The 22,934-nt window shown below is 33.1% G+C and overlaps 1 protein-coding gene across 1 annotated transcript in view; it reads right to left on the minus strand.

The window, feature by feature from the left end:
* The window catches only part of Mnat1 (MNAT1 component of CDK activating kinase), a 216,422-nt gene that overhangs the window by 154,746 nt on the left and 38,742 nt on the right, over nt 1-22,934 (minus strand). The window contains exons 2-3 of the mRNA XM_026385175.2: nt 11,729-11,881; nt 9,969-10,042 (exon numbers count right to left, since the gene is read on the minus strand). Of these exons, the coding sequence (XP_026240960.1) occupies nt 9,969-10,042; nt 11,729-11,881 (227 nt within the window). The remainder of the gene's footprint in view (nt 1-9,968; nt 10,043-11,728; nt 11,882-22,934) is intronic.

Genomic DNA, 22,934 nt, shown 5'->3' on the forward strand with positions numbered 1-22,934 from the left:
CATCAATGTATACAGCAGCTCAATTCACAATAGCTAAACTATGGAACCAATCTCGATGCCTTTCAATAGATAAATGGATAAAGAAAATGAGATATATATATATACACAATGTAGTGTTACTCAGACTTAAAGATGAATAAAATTATGGCATTTACAAGTAAACAGATGAAGTTGAGGAATATCTTGCTAAGCAATATAAGCCAAACCCAAAAAAACAAAGACCAAATGTTTTCTCTGATCAGTGAATGCTAATCCATAATGGGGGTGGGTGGGGAGAGAATGAAGCAACTTTGGATTGGGCAAAGGGGAATGAGGGGAGAGGAAGGGTCTAAGGGTAGAGAGGATAGTGGAAAAAGATGAACATTATATTACCCTATATACATGTATGATTGATGGAACAGTGTGAGTCTACATCATGTACAACCAAAGAAATGAGAAGTTATGTTCCTTTGTGTACAATGAGTTGAAATGCATTCTGCTGTCATGGATGACTAATTAGAATTTTTAAAATTTTAAAAACATTCTACCATATATCCTAGCAATGAAGCTTCTAGGTATTTATCCAAATGAGTAGAAAAATATGTCCACACAAAATCCTGCACAGACATGGTTATGAATATGTCCTTCAGTAGGGGAATGGATAAACTCTGGAACATCTCGACAATGTTCAGTGCAAAAAGAAATGAGTTAAAAAAACATGAAAGAAACTTAAATTCTTTTCATTGGTGAAAAGAGCCAATAGAAAAAAACTACATACTTCAAGATTCAAACTATATGACAATCCAGGAAAGGCAAATATATGGAGACAGTTAAAATAAATAATTAATTGATTTATTTAAAAATTCAGTGGTTGCAAGGGAATAGCAAGGGAATAGCAAAGGAAGGGAATAACAAGCAAAGACCAGAGGATTGTTCAGGCAAAGAAACTACCCTATATGACACTATAATGGTGGATAAAGGTCACTCACTTTACATTTGTAAACCCATAAAATACACAACACCAAGAGTGAGCCCTAATGCAAATCATGGATTTTGTGTGATGATGATATATTAAAGGAGGTTTGTCAATTTTAACAAATGGGTACAATGAGTTGAAATGCATTCTGCTGTCATGGTTGAAGACATTGATAGCAGAAGAAGCAGTATCTATGTGAGGATAGGGGCTATATGAAAACTCCGTACTTTCTGTTCAATTTTGAGATGAATCTTAACTGTTTTAAAACATTTTTAAAAAATAAAACAACTTCCCATCTGGTAAGAACATAGGAAATACTTGAATTATTACAAAAGTAAAAATAAACTAGTGTTAACATGTATTATTAATTTTATAATTGTATATGTAATTAATAACATTTATAATTACAAATCTGAACATAGCAAAGTAAGAAGATTCAAAACTATAGAAAGAAATAATCTTGGTTTCTTATGGTATTAAGCTACTGAAAAGTGAACATAATCACACTGATATCCTATGACAGAACTCTACTAGAATGCTGAGTAGCTTAAACAAAAAACAAAAACATCATTTTTTGGTAGGCTAGATAATTTACTACTGATTTAAACTTTCCATTAAATAGATCTCAGAAATAAGTGAACATTAATACTAAGTGAAATGTATATATTTAGATACAATTTATTTTATGCTTATTAAAAATATTGTGATTAATTCCAATAAAAGTAACATAGCCATTTTTTCACTTAGAAAGCAAAGGTAATAGCAATATCATAGAGGCCAATTATTTATACAGAACACAAACATCTTCCTTTAAAAAGTAAGAAAAGAATCACAAATGTGAATTACTATCTTAAAAACTTTTTATGTGAAGCAGAACTCACTCATACCACAAGGAATCAGGTTGATATAATAGCTTGAAGAAAAAGGAATAGAGGCTAATTTTCTATAGCAATCATTTGACCCTTTATCTGCTTAATGGTTTACCTCAGATGTTGACCTGTCTGTAGTCAAGTATTAAAAGCAAACAAAAAACCTATTGTATTTGCTGAAAGATTTAATGTTATTTAAGTACAATTTTAGAGTCTTTTTTTGACACCCAGAATTTATAATTAAAGGCCTTAGGGCTTTCTCACCCTTTTAAAAATAAGTATTGTCTTCACCAAAAGAATAACCTATTTATTATAAAACTAAGAACAAACCTTTGAGATAATCCCTGGGACCAAAAGGAACAAGAACTTTTATGTATAATTGTCATAACCACAGGGGAGGAAAAAACAGTCTATTGTTAGTACCATAAGAAAATTCATCTTCGTATGTGCCCCTTCTACTGTAAATTTTTATGCCATTATTCAAAATTGTAAGTTTTAAATTTTTATAATTATGATTTGAAAATATTCATAATAAAATTTATATAATGAAATTATTTCATTCCAATTAATGAATCCTCTAACACTGACAAACCACCCCGCTAATTTTAATCTTCTCACACTAGACTTAAATATTTTCAATACCACCCTTCTACCTAAAAGATCAAGGTTAAATTTCTTCAATATCCTTTAAAAAATTGCTCCAACCAACTTTCTTTTCTCTCATCTCTGACTATTCAACAGCACCCCATGTTCTAGACTCAGACTACTAACTTCTCTTTTTAGCCTACCAAGTACTTTTATGCACTTGTGAGAAAAACCTGTTCTTAAAATTTGGTTCCATTATTTACCAGCAGGCTCTCTGTGCCTGTTCTCTATCTATATGTAAAATTTGGTTTAAAAAATGCATGTCTTGGGGCTTGGGTTGTAGCTCAGCAATAGAGTGCTCACCTAGCACGTGTGAGGCGCTGGGTTCAATCCTCAGCACCACATAAAAGTAAATAAATAGGGGCTGGGGATGTGGCTCAAGCGGTAGCGCACTCGCCTGGCATGCGTGCAACCCGGGTTCGATCCTCAGCACCACATACCAACAAAGATGTTGTGTCCGCTGAGAACTAAAAAAAATAAATATTAAAAATTCTCTCTCTCTCTCTCCTCTCTCACTCTCTCTTTAAAAAAAAAAGTAAATAAATAAAGTTATTGTGTCCAACTAAAAAAAATATTTTAAAAAATGTGTATCTCTTAGAGTTGAAAAAATTATATAAGGTGTGTACAGTCAGTCTGGAACTTATAGGTACCCATTAAACTAACATTTTATAATTTAATTAATAGACAGTCAATACTGATGTCACAAACATCAACTAATCATCTTTAATAAAAGTATGAATAAAACAGCATAGACAGCTACTCAACCAAGATTTCTTTTTTTGTACTGGAGATTGAACCCAGTGACTCATGCTTTCCAGGCAAGCACTCTACCACTGATCTATACAACCCAAGGCCTAAACCAAGATTTTTAAAGGAAGTTTTATTTACATAACAATCAGAACAAAGTCACACTATTAAAATAAAACTTAAAAAATCTAAAAGACTAAAGATGTTACCTCATCTTTCATTTCTGTATGCTTGCCATCCAAAAAACAAAACAATAAAAAATACTGCCTATTCTCCAGATTTTATTATCTTGATTAGTATCATGAAATTTTCAAAGTCAAAATATTTCATCTTGTCTACTCTTTTTAATTCACTTCCTACATTAAATCAGTCATTTGAATATTCTGTTTCAAAATATTACCTTTGTCTGTCACCCATCCCCCATTAATTTCTATTTATTTTTTTCATTATCATTATTTTTATCATTATCCAAATTACTGAAATGGCCCCTAAAAAATTTCATTGGTTTTGCTACTAGCCACAGACTAAAATCCTATTTTGTCTCATTTTGTCTCAGCCCATATGTATATAACATGTATAAAAAATTGAATACAGTATATAAGAGTTAATATAATTATGTAATATATAGTTATATAATACAAATATAATTTTAACACTTATTAATATAATATACAAGCTCTAGATTACAAATTCCAACCTATTTTAATGCACCTGTGTCAATTTCATTAAACTATTTGCAGAACTAAAATCTTGGGACTTTAATGGGTTACCCTAACAGCCAAGTTTACAAACTTCTCCTTTTTTGTAATTTTTATTTTTAATTGGCAAGAACTATATATGTCCATGGGGTATAATAGCATGTGTATATGTATGTATGTACATACATACACAAACTATACATACATACATACACACACACTATATATATATATATATATATATATATATATATATATATATATATATATAAATGGGGTATTATATCAAGTCAACTCACATATCTATCACCTCACATAGTTTTTTGTAATGAGAACATTTAAAATTATTTTAGCAATTCTGAAATATACAACACATTAACTGAAGTCACCATGCTGTGCAACAGGTTTCAAAAATTTATACTGCTTATCTAACTGAAATTTTGTCAATATCCACCTCCACCCCACCCGCTTACCACTAACTCATGGTAAAACACCATTCTACTGTCTACTTCTGTAACTTTATTTTAAATTCTACATATAAGTGAGATCGTGCTTTATTTTTCTTCCTGTGCCTGACTTATTCACTTCACACAATATCCTCCTGATTCATGCTTGCCACAATTAAGAGGATTCTCTTCTAAGTCTGAATAGTATTCCATAAGACATACATACCACACTTTAACCATATATAGAATAATGAACACTTAGGTTGATTCCATATCATATCTTGGCTATTCTGAATGTAGCTGTTATGAACACAGGGATGCAGAGAGATCTCTTCAATATACCGATTTTAATTCTTTTGGATTGAATTCTTTCTAATGTCCCAAAGAGAAATTACACCACATAATAATGCTATGATTAATGTTTTGAGGAAGGTTCATATTGTTCTCCATATGGTTGTAATAATGATATTTTTATTAATAGTGTACAAGGGTTCATTTATATTTACATCCTCATTAATACTTATCATTCATCTTTTGGATACTAGAGGTGTGGTGATATCTCATTGATTTGCATTTCCCAGGGTAGTGATGTTGAATATCATTTCATAAATCTGTTGATTGTATGTCCACTTTCAAGAAATGTCTATTTAAGACCTTAGCCCACTTTTTAATTATTTTCTTTCTTGCTGTTCAATTGTTCAAGTTCCTTGCATCTTGGAGATTATCTCCTTCTCAAGTTAACAAATATTTTCTGCTATTCTGGACTGTCTCTTTACTCTGTTGATTGCTTCCTTTGCTATACAGACGGTTTTTCATCTGATGAAACCCATGTGTCTATTTTTGCTTTGGTTGTCTACAATCCTAACCTCTCCTTAACCCAGATCCAGCTTGTTTTACAAGCTTCATTTTCAGTCATATCCCATGCTATCTCTACTTGTAACAGACTCCTTGCTCATCCTCCACCATTTTATATGCCTTTCTGTCTCTGTGCCTTTTTCTTTTGCTACAAAGTTCTTCCATTGCCTTTCTACCTGACAAATTATTCACCTTTTTTTATTTACTTTTAATATTTTTTTTATTTTCAAATGACACAATAACTATACATATTTATGGAGGACAGTGTGATATTTCAATACACGTATATAGTATGACTACTGTGTAATGATCAGATCTAGGAAACTGGCATATCCATCACGGTAAATATTTATCATTTCTTTGTGTTGGGAACATTCAAAGTTATCTCTACTAGCTACACAATCATTATTTACCACTGTTATCCTAATGTACTGTAGAACATTAGAAGTCATTCCTTCAATTCAACTGCACTCCTGTACCCCTTAACCATCCTCTCCAATTTCCTTTCCCCCACAGTCATCACAGGTTTCTCTTAATCGTTTAAATCAAACTCAAATATTATCATGTCTCTGAATTTGACTAAATATACCTCTATTTACTAATGCTGGGTTAATTGCTTTCTTATCTTTATTCCCACAGCATTTTATAAATACCTATAAGATTTGTCATATTAAATTATAGCTATTTGTTTACATAATTACCTTCCCATTTAAAGTCTGAACTTATTGAAGAAACATGTATTTCCAACAGTAAAGTAACTCATATGAAACAATAAATGTTTGCTAAAGTGAGCTGAGTTCAGAAAATAAAGTAAATCCATGAAGCTAGGTCCCAAAAAGCAATACTTCAAATAATAGTGGAACCAGTCTTTAACCAACATCAGGATTTATAGTTGATTTCTTTGCATAGTCTACTAATCATATACACATTCATATTCATTCATTCTCTCCCTCCTTCTCTGTTCCTCTCCCTTCACCCCCATATCTATCTCGATACCTTTCTCTTTCTCTCCCCAAATAACTTAAAATGCATATTAACAATATTGTAAGTATAAAGTCATTCTCTAATTTAATGACAAACAGCAAAAGTCTAGCCATTAATTGGAGTTTGCCTTCTTTCTTATGTAAACAATAACTTTCCTCTACATTGCTGAGTTTCCATTTTTTAAAAAAGTGAACTGAGAACAAGAGAAGCTAAATCCCATAGTTTTGTGATTTTTTCCCAACTTTATATACACTTATTTAATTAACATAACTGCAAAAATAAATGCAATTGGCACAAGGACGTTTGGTTAACAATTCAAAAAACTCTTGATGTGTAACTAAACAGGTGAGAGAAATACAGAGATATACTTGAGGACAGCTTCTAATGGGCAGCATTTACCATGTATTCATTATGCTCAGGGTATCGATCAGTACATTTTATGGAAGGTCAGAGGAATGTCAGTTAATGAGATAATTAAGCAGAAGTTAGTTAAAAGAATTTCCAAATACTTGAAAATGAAGACAGTCCCTCATGAACTGTACATAATAGCATAATCACTTTCTAATTAAATGTTCTAAGCCATAGTTCCCCCTTCTGGTAAAGAAAGTATTACATATTGCATATCACAAACATTCTGACTTGCTCTTGCCTGTTGATCCTAGTTCCCACTTCTGAACATGAACTCGTTTCACCCAAAGGCCCCAGGTTATCCATGCCTCCAAACTAATTCATCTCATAGCAAAAATGTATTTTTTTAAATCACGGCTCAAGAATCTATCCCTTATCCGTTCCTTCTATGTCCATCAGTTTATGACTGTAAGGTTGGAATTGTAAATATGCATTCAACTTGCCCTGCAACATCTATAATCTCATTTCCCTTTGTTACCTAACAGATTTTTGACTAATTATATTGCCTGTAGAATATATATGTAAACTGGGTTTCATCCTGATTGCTATCCAACTGCTTGTCCTATACTTACTATCTATATATAACCAGATTTATACATACTTGCCCAGTACTTCCAGATTTCTGTTAGGCATATCTTCTCAATCCATATCCTAAATTTGCTTTGTCACGCCCAAATCCACCATCTTCTCAATTAAAATTCATAGTAACTCAAGCTTGCTAAGATTATATGAAAATGAGTATAATTAGAATGAAAAAGCAGTGACTCTACAGCACTAAAAGATACCTAAATCATATTCTATATATGCTTCTGTTCTGGCATAACAAATGAAATTAGACATTTTAGAAAAGTTTTGATAATGAGTAAAACAAAAAGACTTTTTGTATTTTCTCAGAAAGGATACTTTAAAAGAATTAGAATACTCATTCTTTAGAAATTTATATTTTCTAAAAATTTACCATACATAAACCTTCTGAAGAATAACCAATTTTTGATCTGGGGATGCAGCTCAGTTGTACAGCACTTGGGTTTAATATGCAGTATCACATAAAACAAAAAAGAAAGAAAAGAATAACCAATTTTATTATCATATTTTTAATAATAAAGATTGTAATTATATTTGACTATCAAGTTTTAGTGAATAATAAAAAAGTAACTGACTCTCATAATCTCATTCTAATTTTCACAGACTACAACCTTTGTGTTATTTCCTAACCTATACTTTAAAATAATTATGAATACTTTTTTTAAAAAACATTAATTTTTGAATCAATATAACTTCTAGACTTTTTTTTATTAGTTGCTCAAGACAATACAATGATCTTGACATATCTTACATTTGATTCAAATAGGGTATGAATTCTCATTTTTCCACGTGTACAGATTCTAGACTTTTTTTTTTTTTTTTATATTTATTTTTTTTTAGTTCTCGGCAGACACAACATCTTTGTTGGTATGTGGTGCTGAGGATCGAACCCGGGTCGCACGCACGCCAGGCGAGCACGCTACCGCTTGAGCCACATCCCCAGCCCCAATTCTAGACTTTTTAACATCTCTAAAATTTCATTTAAGAAAACAGAAACAATCTTAGAGTAGTTTTGATTTGCATTTCTCTGTTAGCGATGATGAACATTTTTTCATATATTTGTTGATTGATTGTACATCCTCTCCTGAGAAGTGTCTGTTCAGATCCTTGGCCCGTTTATTCAGTGGGTTATTTGTTTTTTTGGTGCTTAGTTTTTTGAGTTATTTATATACCTTAGAGATTAGTGCTCTATCTGATGTGTGAGGGGTAAAGCTTTGCTCCAAGATATAGGCTCTATTCACCTCACAGATTGATTCTTTTGCTGGGAAGAAACTTTTTAGTTTGAGTCCATCCCATTTATTGATTCTTGCTTTCAATTCATGTGCCAAAGGAGTCTTATTAAGGAAGTTGGGGCCTAATCCCACATGATGAAGATTAGGGGCTACTTTTTCTTCTATTAGATGCAGGGTCTCTAGTTTTATTCCTAGATCCTTAATCCATTTTGAGTTGAGTTTTATGCATGTCCAGTCAGAATGGCAGCTATTATGAAGACAAACAACAATAAGTGTTGGCAAATATGTGGGGGAAAAGGTACACTCATATACTGCTGGTGGAACTGCAAATTGGTGCAACCAATATGGAAAGCAGTATGGAGATTTCTTAGAATATTAAAAATGGAACCACCATTTGACCCAGCTATCCCTCTCCTGGGTCTATACCCAAAGGACTTAAAAACAGCATACTACAGGGACACAGCCACATCAATGTTTATAACAACACAATTCACAATAGCTAAACTGTGGAACCAACCTAGATGCCCTTCAATAGATGAATGGATTTAAAAAATGTGGCATATATACACGATGGAATATTACTCAGCAATAAAAGAGAATAAAATCATGGCATTTGCAGGTAAATGGATGGAGTTAGAGAAGATAATGCTATGTGAAGTTAGTCAATCCCAAATAACCAAATGCTGAATGTTTACTCTGATATAAGGAGGCTGATTCATAGTGGGGTAGGGGTAGCATGGGAGGAATAGACGAACTCTAGATAGAGCAGAGGGGTTGGAGGGGAAGGGAGAGGGTAGAAATGATGGTGGAATGTGATGGACATTATTATCCAAAGTACATGTATGAAGACACAAATTGGTGTGAATATACTTTGTATACAACCAGAGATATAAAAAATTGTGTTCTATATGTGTAATAAGAATTGTAATGCATTCCATTGCCATATATAAATTTTTTAAAAAATTATAAAGACTGAAAAAAAAGAAAACAGAAACAAGAGTTTTGTTTTTGTTTTGTTTTGTTTTGTTTTACAAAAGTATCCTTTTGACTAATCAAATCAGCAAGAAAAGGCACTAAGATTACTCAAACCTCTGATTCCAGAACATTGTATATCAGAAAGCTACTTCAACAGTCCACAGCTTTGAAGTATTTTCAAACTACTGTGTCAACAGAAGCATAAATAATGATAAGCAACATATGACTTTAGTTATCATGGATAATTACTAAAAAACCTACCAAAAAAACATAACATTATTTCCTTTTGCTTAAACTATTATTAACATACAAAGAATACATATAGACATTGTCTTCCTTCCCAGCTAGAATATTACTATCTCTACTAATAATTTTTTAAGATAAATTACTAAAGAATATCCTCTATTTAAGTATGCCTTCAATTTGACAAATATAATTTAAGTGGACAAGAGATTCAATTAGGTAAAATTAGTTATCACAAAACCTGTTAAAAGACTTTTAGGTAAGACATTCTCCTAAGCATCTAAATGATAAAAGCACAAGGTCTCAGGTCTCAAATTAAAACATACCAATTTCCTCCACTTCTTCTAGGAAATCATTATATTCTCTTAGACTAGGAAAATCTTCTTCTCTTTTATTGTATCTTAAAGACAAGAAAACATCAACATGTTACATATATTTGCATTCAATATTTTATAACTAGTTTGCTTGTTCCTAACCTCATTCATTTATGACATATAGAAAATGACTGTGTACTGTGTAAAACACTGTTTTCTGGACACTAGGTTTTTAACTAGACCAAGAATGCTATTCTCCTTCCTGCACTCTTGCTGGAAATCAAACCCAGAGTCTCACATATGATAGGCAAGTACTCAACCTCTGAGCCATACACTCAGCTCAAGAAAGTTGTTCTTAAAATTCTTATGACTATAGAGAAGAAGCAGAATCAGGAGAGAGAGGTATAATATGTAAAATCCTCATAAGACTTCAGGGAAAGAAAAATTAATAGTTAATAGGTTTGGGAAATGAACTTAAACAAGGTGTATCACTGGAAATTATGAAATAGTTTACTTGTTACAAATAGATTCACTAGTTTCCAGAAAATGAAAACTTAATTCAGGGACTCCTATTTTTTTCTTGACAGTTAAGAATGCTATATCAGCCAAACACAGTGACCACTTGTAATCCCAGCTCAGATTAGAAGCTGGAGGCCAGCCACAGCAACTCAGCCAGGCACTAAGCAACTTAGTGAGATACTGTCTCAAAAATTAAAATAAAAGGGGCTATGGATGTAGCTCGATGTCCTTGGGTTCCATCCCAATACAAAACAAAACAAAACAAAATGCTAAATCAGAAAAGCCTACAACTATTTTAACATATATAAAGAATTATAAAACTATAAGGAATTAACAATAAAAGATCAGAATCTAAGAGACTACCTCCTAGAAGCAATGTAAGTAATAAAGCAACAGCTAGGGAAACTGACAAAGTGTTATTGGTTAGAGGCCTACATAGATGTGACTTAAATACTGGTGACCTGGGTTGAAAAGTATACCACCAAAATAAGAATTTAAACACTGGGCTGAGCTTAGTGATAAAGTACATGCCTAGCATGCTCAAGGCTCTAACACACATTTAAAAAAAAAACTTTAAAACAATTATTTTAACTTCAAAATCAATCAAGTCCCCTTTATAAAAAGGCAGATAAAATAAAATTCAAATACCATAAAATACAAATATTATAACCAATATTATAGAACAAACACACATACATAACAAATCATAGCTAACATAGGTGTTTCTCTAATAGATTTCAAACCTCAATTTAAATGTTACCTCCTCAGTTCTTACTTATCACTGATAGCTATCAATACTCAATCACTACTTTATAGCATTTTTCTCAATTTATAATTACATAATTATTCTGCCTATTTTATTTTCTATCTCTTGGTTATACTATGCAACTACATGGTAAGCCTTATGAGGACATGGTTCATGGATAGATATTCATCATTTTGTACCTATTGCCTAACACACAAAACACACTGCATACAGTAGGTATTTTACAGTTATTAATTAAGGAATAAATGGCAAATGGATAAACTGTGAAGCTTTCAGTCAAGAGGCTCTTTAACAAAGGTTAGAATAATACATTACTCAGTTCTCTAAAAATATAATAAATTTTTGTAAAACAAGTACACAGATGAATTTATAGTTATTCATTTGCCAATCTGTTCACAATTATACCATGAAATAATGATAATAATTAGACTTTAACAACTGCTAAAGTCTTCTTTGTTGGCTTAATCATTTTAACAATAATACTTACATCTTTAGCACTTTTTTCCTGATCTCAACTTCCTTGTCAACAGTGGGATCTTCAAAGAGCTGTACCCTGAAGTTGCTCTTCCGAAGTGGAGTGCCACACTCAGGGCAGTTTCCAGCTCCTCTCACAAACAGTAAATCCACACAGCTTTCACACCTGTAAGGAAAGAAATAAAATGACATTTAAGACAATGTTCAAATCGGCAACAAGTTTGAATCGTTTGCCTTTTAGAGGAATTAGGGAAACATGAAAACTCTTCATTGCTACTTAATGTTATCAAAAAAAAAAAAACTTTTGGAAAATGACCATTTTCATTTGGAGCTTACTTTTCTGATACAGATGTCCCAAGAGATACCAGTTGAGTTTTACAAATTAAAGAAATTTATAAATTAAAATAAGTTGAATAAAATGCTAAGAAGATTCAGAACAGCAATGTCAAGGAGAAGTCAATGAGCAAAGTAAAAGACTTTATGGTCACTTCTATCCCCAATTCAATAAAGGTTGAGCATCCAAATTCAAATATCTGAAATCTGAAACATGCAAAATCCATAATTTTTTGAGCACCAACATGATGCAAGAAGTGCAAAATTTCATATTGTAAAATTTTGTTTCATGCACAAAATTATTAAAAATCATGAATGACATTGCCTTCAGGCTATGTGTATAAGATATATATGAAGTACCAATTTTGTGTTTAGACTTGCTTCTCATCCCTAAAGTGACTTGTGATATATATGCAAATATTTCAGAATAAAAAAAAAAAAAATTCAAAATCCAAAACACTTTTGATTGGTTCCAAGCATGTCAGATAAGGGATACTCAACCTTATTCATTCTTAGACCTGGGCAAGAGAAGCCTCTACCAGGAGATACTCCATATACGACAAGCACTTATTTTTCCCATTTGCAGCCCTGTAATGAAATTTTATAAAAGTTCTGTTTACAAGAGAGAGGTGCAAACTGAATGAGGCCCCACAGGCCAGAGACAAAAGAACTTAGAGTCCCCTAATATGTGTAGAAAGGAGAAAATCATCAGAGCTTCTGCCATGAGAAATCCTAGAAAGAACATCTGTTTATAAAACTTTACTCAAAGTTGGACACCCTAAATCAACCAAAATTAATGCCTAGACAAATGATATTTCCAAGATACCTGCATCCCCTCTACCTTTTCTTCTTTCTTCTTCTTGGGAAATACAGTTTTTGAGCTGGAAAAGTCAGGAATTAGAAGTGAACCACTCTATAACCAAATTTCTGAAGAACTGGTAGGATCAGTTCAAATATTATTTTAGATGGGTCCAGGCATCACTGGATTACCCCTGCCCTAATCCAACAAATCCATGCTACCACTTAGGAGAGAAGGTTGGACACCAAGAGACAGCAGCTACTTTTAGGGTATAGGCTAGCGGGAACTCAACATGTAGCAGGTGAACTTGGGCTGGGTCAAGATGTAGCTTAAATTATAACTTTTAAGTATTCATATATCTTGATAAGTATTCAAACACTGTATCCTCCAACTATAATCTTACCCAGTTACATGTGTGTTAGGACTCTCTTTATTTTTCAAAAATAAAAATATATATGATACACACACATACACACACACACATATTTAGTTGTATATGGACACAATACCTTTATTTTGTTTATTTATTTTCATGTAGTGCTGAGGATCAAACCCAGTGCCTCACATGTACAAGGCAAGTGCTCTACTGCTGAACCCCAACCCCTGCCCTTTTTTTAAAAGCAATATTTGAAATTATTTGTGTTTTCTGTCTCCCCCACTAGGATATATTTCATGAAGGTATAACTTTTATCCTTAGTGCCTCATAGTAAGTATTAAATAAACTTTACTGAATAAAGAAATGAATATGTGACAGAGGAATAAAAGGGTTCTAATTAATAAGGGAAAAGGTGATTTCTTCTACATATGTATTTAACTTAACAGATAAGAGAAATCAGTGAAAAGGGAAAGTAAGAATTTTTAAGGATATTAGCAAACTACCAACATTAACCTCAGCATATCTATATCTTAATAGTGTCATCTAAAAATAGGAGAAAATAATTTCAGAGATCATAGCTTTCATTACCAAGATAAAAACAAAATCAGAAACAGAAAAGTCACCCTAAATTTAGAACACATAGGAGTCAACACTTCATTATTCCCTGTAGTTAGAAGAAATTAAACCCAAATTCAGAAGTTAAAAACAGGCATGTTTTATAACTATATTAATTAAAGATCTTTATAAGCAGGGAGCCATATGAAATATTCAAAAGTAACTGAACCACAAAAAAAGTTTCATATTTCAAGGTTTTGGAGTCTAGATGTAGTTAATAGTTCATTTATTTAGAATATATGTAGAATAATACTTCTAAAAGTAATATTGTATATAAACATAATATATTACTTGCTTCCAAAATTAGGTATACATTTCCACTTTTTAAAAATCTGTCATAAACCAAGCATAGTGAAGCTGGGAAGCTGTTTCTGAAGCTGATGCGGGAGAATGGCCAAGTTTGAGGCCAGCCTGGGCAACTTAACAAGACCCTCAAACTAAAAAATAAAATGGGCTAGGGGTGTAAGAGCTCAGTGTTAGTGTACTTGTCCAGCATGTGTAAAGCTGTGAGTTTATTCCCTACCTCAATAAAAATAAAAATAAAAATCTATTTTGCCCGGCTTTGTGGTGCAGGCTGTAATCCCAGCAGCTCAGGAGGCTGAGGCAGGATGATGATGTGAGTTCAAAAACAGTCTCAGCAATTTAACAAGGTCTGAAGCAACTTATGAGACCTGGTCTCAGAATAAAATATTAAAAGGGCTGGGGATGTGGTTCAGTGGTTAAGTGACTCTAGGTTCAATCCCTAGTACCTAAAGAAAAAAAAAATAATCTGCCTTAAGTCAATGTAATGTAAACAAAATTGTGGGTTGGATGGTTCAGTTGGTAAAAGTGTGTGCTTATCAATGGATTCAATTCCCACCACTCCAAAAAGAAAAAAAAAATTAGAAAGGGAAATATTTGTAAAGGAAAATAAACTAAAAAATCTTTAGGAACTAAAGGTGTAGCTCAACGGTAGAGTGGGTGCTTAGCAGATGGGTTCAAATCCAGGGCCTCCGGCAAATTGAGTACAAGTTCTATCACTGAGCCCTAGTCCCTCCCTTTCTGATTTTAACTGGATATTTTCTGATTTTAACTGAATATTTAAAAGGTTATTTTTAAAGTTCAAACAATATAAAATTATACAGAGAAAAAAAGTTCTAATTTATTTTGTTCTATATCTCACTTCTAACAGAAAACAAACTACTGCTAATTTTAGTGTTTATGTTGCCACATTTTTTGTACATATTTATAAGTTATACACATGAAAACTAGTCATATGGAGAAGTTGATAGTTGCTAGTTCATTTTATCTGACAATAGTTTTCCTTCCTCCCAGAGTACTAGGAATTTTGTCAAACTAAATCTTGTGTTTTACAGAACACATAAAAATTTCCAAAAAAAAAAGAAAAAGTATAAATCATCAGTCATTATCCATTCCAAGAACATTTTTATGGGTTTATTTGTTTTTAAAAGCCAGAATGATTACCTTCCCTTTTTCTGACTTATTTTATCAAAATATTTAATTGCTTATATTCCCTGAAGACATTTAATCATTTTGTTTGCCATAATTTTGAAAAACAACTACATTCTTTGCAGAATTTAAACAGTTATTAAGATAGATTGACTTAGAAAAAGACAAATAATTTGTTACAAATTATTTACAGATTGACTTAGAAAAAGACAAATAATTTGTTACAAATACTATACTTAAGGCTTTCGGTGAAGTAACATATACAAAACTAATATACTTGGCTTTGTGGGGTATTAAAGTGAATAACACTAACTTCATGCATAAGGGCTCATATATTGTAGTGGAAATAGAAAAGAAAATGACCCTATAATCTGTTAGGCAACAGGCAACGGCTCAACAAATTATATCTACTGTACTCTCCTGGCCAATGAATGTTAATACATCATACTCAAATGCTCTAAGCCAAGGAAAGTTTTTGAACTATGTAGACTCTACTGTTTCATACCCACACTTTCTGCCACAGAGGAATAGCTAAAAAGGGCATGTGGGGTCACAATGCTGGAAGCTAAGTTGCACATTTGATAAAGGCTCAATGCCCCATCAAGGAAGGAAAGTAAAAATTCAAGAAACTACAAGAAACAAAGAAAACTAACAATTGTATGAATGGTAAAGGAACATTCTATGGCTACCAGGGGCATTCTGGACCTTGGAGACTTGACAGAGAACAACCTGCTACTAAATCAAACAGGAATGTATCTCTATAGGGACTATTACTATGATTCTACCTCAGAAAAAGAAAGGCAAATTGAATTAATACTGATTTCCAGAAAAATAAGGCATGTCTTTGGGTCAAAGGAATTAAATATATATTTGCATAAGTAGGTCAAAGAACAATGTCTACAATGATCTGAAAAGGCTATTAAGATGTTTCTCCATTTTCCAACTACATACTATACATTTCAACCAAAACAACATGTAACAACAGAATCACCACAATAGCAGTTATGAGAATCCAGCTGTCTTCTCTTAAGCCAAATATTAAGAGATTTGCAAAAATGTAAAACATGCTACTCATAATTTTTTTGTTTTGAAAATAGTCTCACAAAAATATTTTAAATTTTCATTATAGCTATTATTCTAGTCCTTCCCATTTCTTAATTCACTTTTCTATTTCTCTTGATTAGGAATGTTAACATGTGACAGTTTTATAATTTTTAATAAAGATCTTCAAATTTTCTCAATTTCAACTTCCAATATCACAAAGATTAACAGATTTAAAAAAATCAAAGTTCTCTAAAAGCTCCTAGGGAGCCTCAATTTTTTTAAGATTATAAACACACTAAAGGGACTATTGATGTACATTGTTTGCCTACCATGTATAAAGCTCTGGGTTCAAACTCCAACATCACAAAAAAAAGTAAAAAGTTAAAAAAAAAAAACTGAGACCAAAATGTTGGAGAACCACCACATTTTGGGATTACATTAAAGAATGCAATCATAATTTAAGAGATCTCCAAACTACCCAAACCATCAAGATTCTCTTATTTATTAGTATGAAATAACATTTTAAATTTTTTGCACAATATTATTCTACTTCTCTTTGTATGTTTTATTTTGCTATCCTACCTATTTCTATTGACAGAAATATTAGAGGTCTGTTCAAAGTATCACTTTTATGAAATTTGGATTTCAAAGTTCTGCTATTTTTTGTTTATCAGTCATTTTCTTTATCCAATTTTCTTAGTTATATTTTGTTTTTACTTCTCAGTTTAATACTTTTTGCAAGGAATGGGGAAGCAGAGCTAGAACTGAACCCAGGGCCTCATGAATGCTAGTCAAGCATTGTACCACTACATCCCCAGCCCCAGTTTAACACTCTTTAATTATTTTGTTCTTCATAACCACAATGAAGTTTGTACTTTTCTATTACTTAAAGAATTCATAAAAAACACAACTCATTTTTTAAAAAACTATTTTTTCTAGGTCAATAGCTATCAAGCATCCAAACAGATGACTGTTTAAATAGAATAAAATATAAAAACTAGTCAAGCTACTATTTCAGTCAATTAGTTCCTCAAATATATAATCTAAACAGCCTCCTGGCTACTTGGGTACCCTCAGTACTGTGCCAGGTACTTTGTCAAATGCATAGTCATGTATTAGTTGGGACCTCAAATGTTGAATGAGTGCAAGAATATACATTCTAGTAAACCAACAGTCAATAATAGCAAAACAATAGACTGAAATTGTAGAAATGTGCCATTACAAAAAAAAAATTTATAAACTACAATGGTAGACTGTGAGAGCACACTATCATTCTCCCTGCCTCAACAAAAACATCCACCCAGAGAATAAAAGATCCACCCAGAGAAAGTAGGGCTGTTAAGGCAAAACCTGCATTTATTTTATGACAGGCAATGCTTAACCTGAAATAGTCCTAAAAATTTAATGTTCTCATTTTTGTTTCTAGAAAGAAAATTATATTAATGTTTGTTCCACATTTACTATAACATTTTCAATTAATCATCTTAAAAGCCCAGCAGACACTAAGAAAAAAAATCAATTTAAGATAACAGAAATCTGTCTCCAGATTGTTTCAAAATAAGTCATTTCAAATTTGTAAAATTTTAAATTTTGCTGAATGACAGGGACAATTTTTTTTTTTGGGGGGGGGCAGGGGTACCCAATGAGGTATTACATCCCCAGCCCTTTTATTTTTTATTTTAAAACAAGGTCTCAATAAGAGACTAGCCTCAATCTTGCAATTCTCCTGCCTCAGCCTCTTCAGTTGCTGGAATTTCAGGCATGTGCTACCACACCCAACGGAACAATTGCACTTAGTAGTAAAATTAAAATGGGAATGTTTTCCACATTATAAAGAGGGAAAATTCAAACCTCTTATCAATGGTCACTCAATAATCAACTAAATGAGTTACTACCATAAAAGAACTAAAACCAGTAACTTACACAGCAAATGTTCAAAAAATAGTAGCTATATCTCCACATTTATCCACTCCTTTCCACCTGGCCAAGAATTCTTAAATTGTCTAGAGGGTCACTGAGAATATTTTCTGCTTTTCAATTAAATATCCAGCAACTTCCAATATCCTAAATTCTGATATTTATACAAAATTACTGCATTTTCCCCAGTTTCATTGATATCAAGGATATACTGTAAAACAAAGTGTTTCTCAAAAACCACTCAACAATTACTTCTAGGGGGGAAAAACTTTTTTTTTTTTAATTTCAAGTGCCAAGCATTACTTCTGACAGAAGTTCTTGTAGAAAAGATTTACAAAAAAAATACATGAATATAGGAGGATAAATTGACTAACTCCATTAATAAAAGCCAATCCAAGCTGCACACAGTTACACACTTATAATCCCAGCAACTTGGGAAGCTGAGGCAGGAGGATTGAAAGTTCAAAACGAGCCTCAGCAACTTAGCCAGGCCCTGACCCATGTCTCAAAATAAAAAATAAACAGTACTGAGGATGTTGCTCAGTGGTTAAGCATCCCTAGGTTTAATCGTCAGTACCAAAAACCAAAACAAAACAGCCTCCTGACTTGGATAATTATTTGAATACATGTAGTCAACAAATAAATAAATAAGTGTGTGTGTGTGTGTGTGTGTGTGTCTCACTAAATTAGACTAGGACCAAGGATGCAAATGTCTAGGTAGTTAGATATCAGTAAGCACATCACTGATAGCTAGCTGGGTTTATATCATCAAAACTGTGTGTGTGTGTGTGTGTGTGTGTGTGTGTGTGTGTGTGTGTTTTGGATGGGGAAGAAACCAGGATACCACCACCAGCCCATATTATCAAAATTTTGAAGAAACATTTGATTCTGCCAAAAACACACCATACCTACACAAAGTCATTGGTTCCCTTCGGGAATTTAGAATAAAATAACTACTTCTTCAGACCTGCTTATTGGCATCTTGAAATTCCAGAGATAATACAGAGATTTACCAATGGCTTTGAACAAAGGAAAGAAAGTAGGAACAAAATATTTGAGTATACATTTCTCAAAAAAATACACAAATATCCAAAAAGTACATGATATGATATTCAATATCATTAGCCATTAGAAAAATGCGAATTTAAACAACACTGTGATGTCATTTCACATCCACTAGAATAAAAAAAAAAAAGAGAGTCAAACTCAATGGCATTAAACCTATAATCCCAGTGGCTTGGGAGGCTGAGGCAATTTGACCTGATCACAAATTCAAGGTCAGCCTCAGCAATTCAGCAAGACCCTGCCTCAAAATAAAATCTAAAATACAAAAAATATCTGGAGGTGTAGCACAGTAAAAAAGTAACCCTGGGTTCCACGTACACACACACACGCACACACACAGAGAGAGAGAGAGAGAGAGAGAGAGAGAGAGAGAGAGAGAAACATATGTTGGCAAGAAAATGAAGAAATCAAAATCCCCAAACATTGCTGGTAGAAATGTAGAATGATTTTGTTGCTATGGAAATTGGTGGTTCCTCAAGAAGTTTGGGGGTTCCTCATGATCAAGCAATTCTTCTCCTAAGTATATACCCAAACGATGTAAAAACAGGAATTCAAACAAGTATGTGTACAAGCATGTTCACAGCAGCAATAGTCACAATAGCCAAAAGGAACAAGGAATCCTAATGTCTACCAACAGACACATGGACACATAAATTATGATATATACATACAACTGAATTGTTACACTATTAAAATCATATGCCAAGTACAAAAAAGTCAGACACAAAAGGTCACATATTATGATTCCATTTCATTTTTGTGAAATACACAAAAATAATGAAATCCATAGAAATGGAAGCCAGATATGGCTACCAGGAGCTGAAGGGAGGAGGGAGTGGGGAATAACTGTTTAATGGACACAGTGTTTCCTTTTGTTATGCTAAAAATGTTTTGGAACTAGAGAGCACTGGTGCTTGCATAACACTATAAATGTAAAAATGCCACTGAGTTATATTTTTTAAATGGTTAATTTTATGTAATACAAACTTCACTCTTTAACTTTTTTTATTAGTTGCTCAAGACAATACAATGATCTTGACATATCATACATTTGATTCAAATAGGGTATGAATTCTCATTTTTCCACGTGTACAGATTGCAGGATCACATTGGTTATACATCCATGTGTATACATACACCAATCCTAGTGTCAGTTGTATTCTGCTGCCCTCCCTATCCTCCCTCCCCTCCCGTCCCCTCCCATCACTATTCTCTACCCATTCTACTGTGACAGATATCTCTTTTTTTTTCTTCCCTTCCCCCTCACACCATCATATATGTATTTTGTGAACCCATGAGGGTCTCCTTCCGTCTTCCGTGCAATTCCCCTTCTCCCTCCCTTTCCCTCCCTCCTCTTTTTTTTTTTTTTTTAGAAAAGAAAATCCTTTTTTTTTTAAAGAGAGAGAAAGAGAGAGAGGAGAGAAAGAATTTTAATATTCATTTTTTAGTTTTCGGTGGACACAACATCTTTGTTTGTATGTGGTGCTGAGGATGGAACCCGGGCGCCCCACGCATGCCAGGCGAGCGCGCTACCGCTTGAGCCACATCCCCAGCCCCTCCCTCCCTCCTCTTTTCTTTGTTTCATGGTAATCTTCTTCTCAAGCTCTTCCTTCCTACTCTGTTTTGAGTCACCTCTCTTATATCAGAGAAGACGTTCAGCATTTGTTTTTTAGGGATTGGCTAACTTCGCTTAGCGTAATTTGCTCTAGTGCCATCCATTTCCCTGCAAATGCCATGATTTTGTTATTTTTTAATGCTGAGTAATATTCCATTGTGTATAAATGTTCACTCTTTAACTTTAAAGTGAGGCATGGTGGTACACACCTGTAGTTTCAACTTATTCCAGAAACTGGAAACTGGGCAATAAAATGAGACCCCTATATCAAAAAAAAGAAAATTCAGCAAAATTATTCATAGTGAAAAATCAAGTTTTACATATTCGTTTACAATTCTGAACAAATAATAATAATAATGAATATCCTAGATTCTTACTCTAACATCAGCTTTCTACAGGGGATATCTTTTGGTTGCCTCCCAAGCATCCAGGCAACCTTTCCCCTGTTACACTAATTAAATTAAAAATTTCCCAGTCATGCAATTTGATGGATTGATCCTACTACCAAATCAAGAAGTGGGCAATAACTAGCCTAAGCCATTTTCAGAAATAAGCAAGGAATCTAACGTGCACCATACACAGAGATATTTGCTGAATCCATGTGAAAATAAATAAATAAAGCTTCCTTTTATCTTCTTTAAGTTTACAAGAGAAAACATCTATTCTGTTTATCTGAAAGCATCTCCTGTACAACAAACCTACAAAGACTGCACTGGAGGGAAGGGGGGCATATAGAGAAAGAAAAGAACCAATGGCAACATTACAGAGCTACTAGACCAAGCCATACCTAAAGATCACCTTATCTATGGCTATATTTTTCAGTAGTAAATCAACAGATTTAACCCATCCCTTTTTCATATTTTACTTAGAGACAGGGTCTCTCTGAGTTGCTTAGGGCCTCACTAAGTTGCTGAGGCTTGCTTTGAACTCTCAATCCTCCTGCCTCAGCCTCCCCAGCTACTGGAATTGTAGGTGTGTGCCTCTGCACAGCTAACAGATTCTTTAAGATGGTTTGACTTGGAGCCATGGGTATAGCAAGTACTATCATGTGCAAGGTCCTAGATTCTATCAACAACAACAACCAAAAAAAAAAAAAGTTAAATATGTTTTCTCTGATTGTTTATTTTGGGGGGAACGGGGGTTGAACTCAGGAGCACTCTACCACTGAGCCACATTCCCAGTCCTTTTTGTATTTTACTTAGAGACAGGGTCTCACTGAGTTGCTTAGTGACTCACTGTTGCTGAAGCTGGCTCTGAACTTTAGATCCTCCTGCCTCAGTCTCTGAGCCACTGGAATTACAAGAGTGCGCCCTGCTGATGTTTAATGTTTTTAAAGATAGTTTGAGCTGAGTTTTCTATTATTTGCAAACAAAAGAATCCAAAAAAATATACCATCTATATGACCTTAAAAAAAAAACCTGCATTGCAATCATAATCCCTGAATTCACTCTTGAAAAAATGTCATTCAAATGAAGAGTATGTGAAAGCACTATGAAAAGCTACCTAGATGTACTAAAATCATGCTATTAAAGATTTTATTCTATAATGCATTTAAGTGATAGATTTAGCATTTTCCATGTAAAAGTCTTCTTTTATTATTATCATTTTTTTTAACGTACCAGAGTATGAACCAGGTGTGTGTTACCACTTAGCTACATCTCCAGCCCTTATTTTGAGATAGGCATCTGGCTAAATTACCCAAACTGGCCTTGAACCTGCAATCCTTCTGCCTCAGCCTGCCAAGTGACTGAGATAATGGCATGTATAACCATCCCTGGCTAAAGGTTAGTCTTTTTACTAAATAAAAATTTTTTGTTCTACACTAAATTTCTTTGAAATAATAATTCTTAATCAGTGATCACATAAGTTGGTTTTCTTATTAAAGATGTAAGGACATGTATAGATACAATTAGACTATTGGTAATCAGAAAACCTAGATTTCTACCCCATTTCTGTCCCTCACCATATAGAAGTATGTTGAGAAAGTCAAATTATAACTTATAAAA

The sequence above is a fragment of the Urocitellus parryii genome, chromosome 6 (genome assembly GCF_045843805.1).
Source record: "Urocitellus parryii isolate mUroPar1 chromosome 6, mUroPar1.hap1, whole genome shotgun sequence".
Lineage (NCBI taxonomy): Eukaryota > Metazoa > Chordata > Mammalia > Rodentia > Sciuridae > Urocitellus > Urocitellus parryii.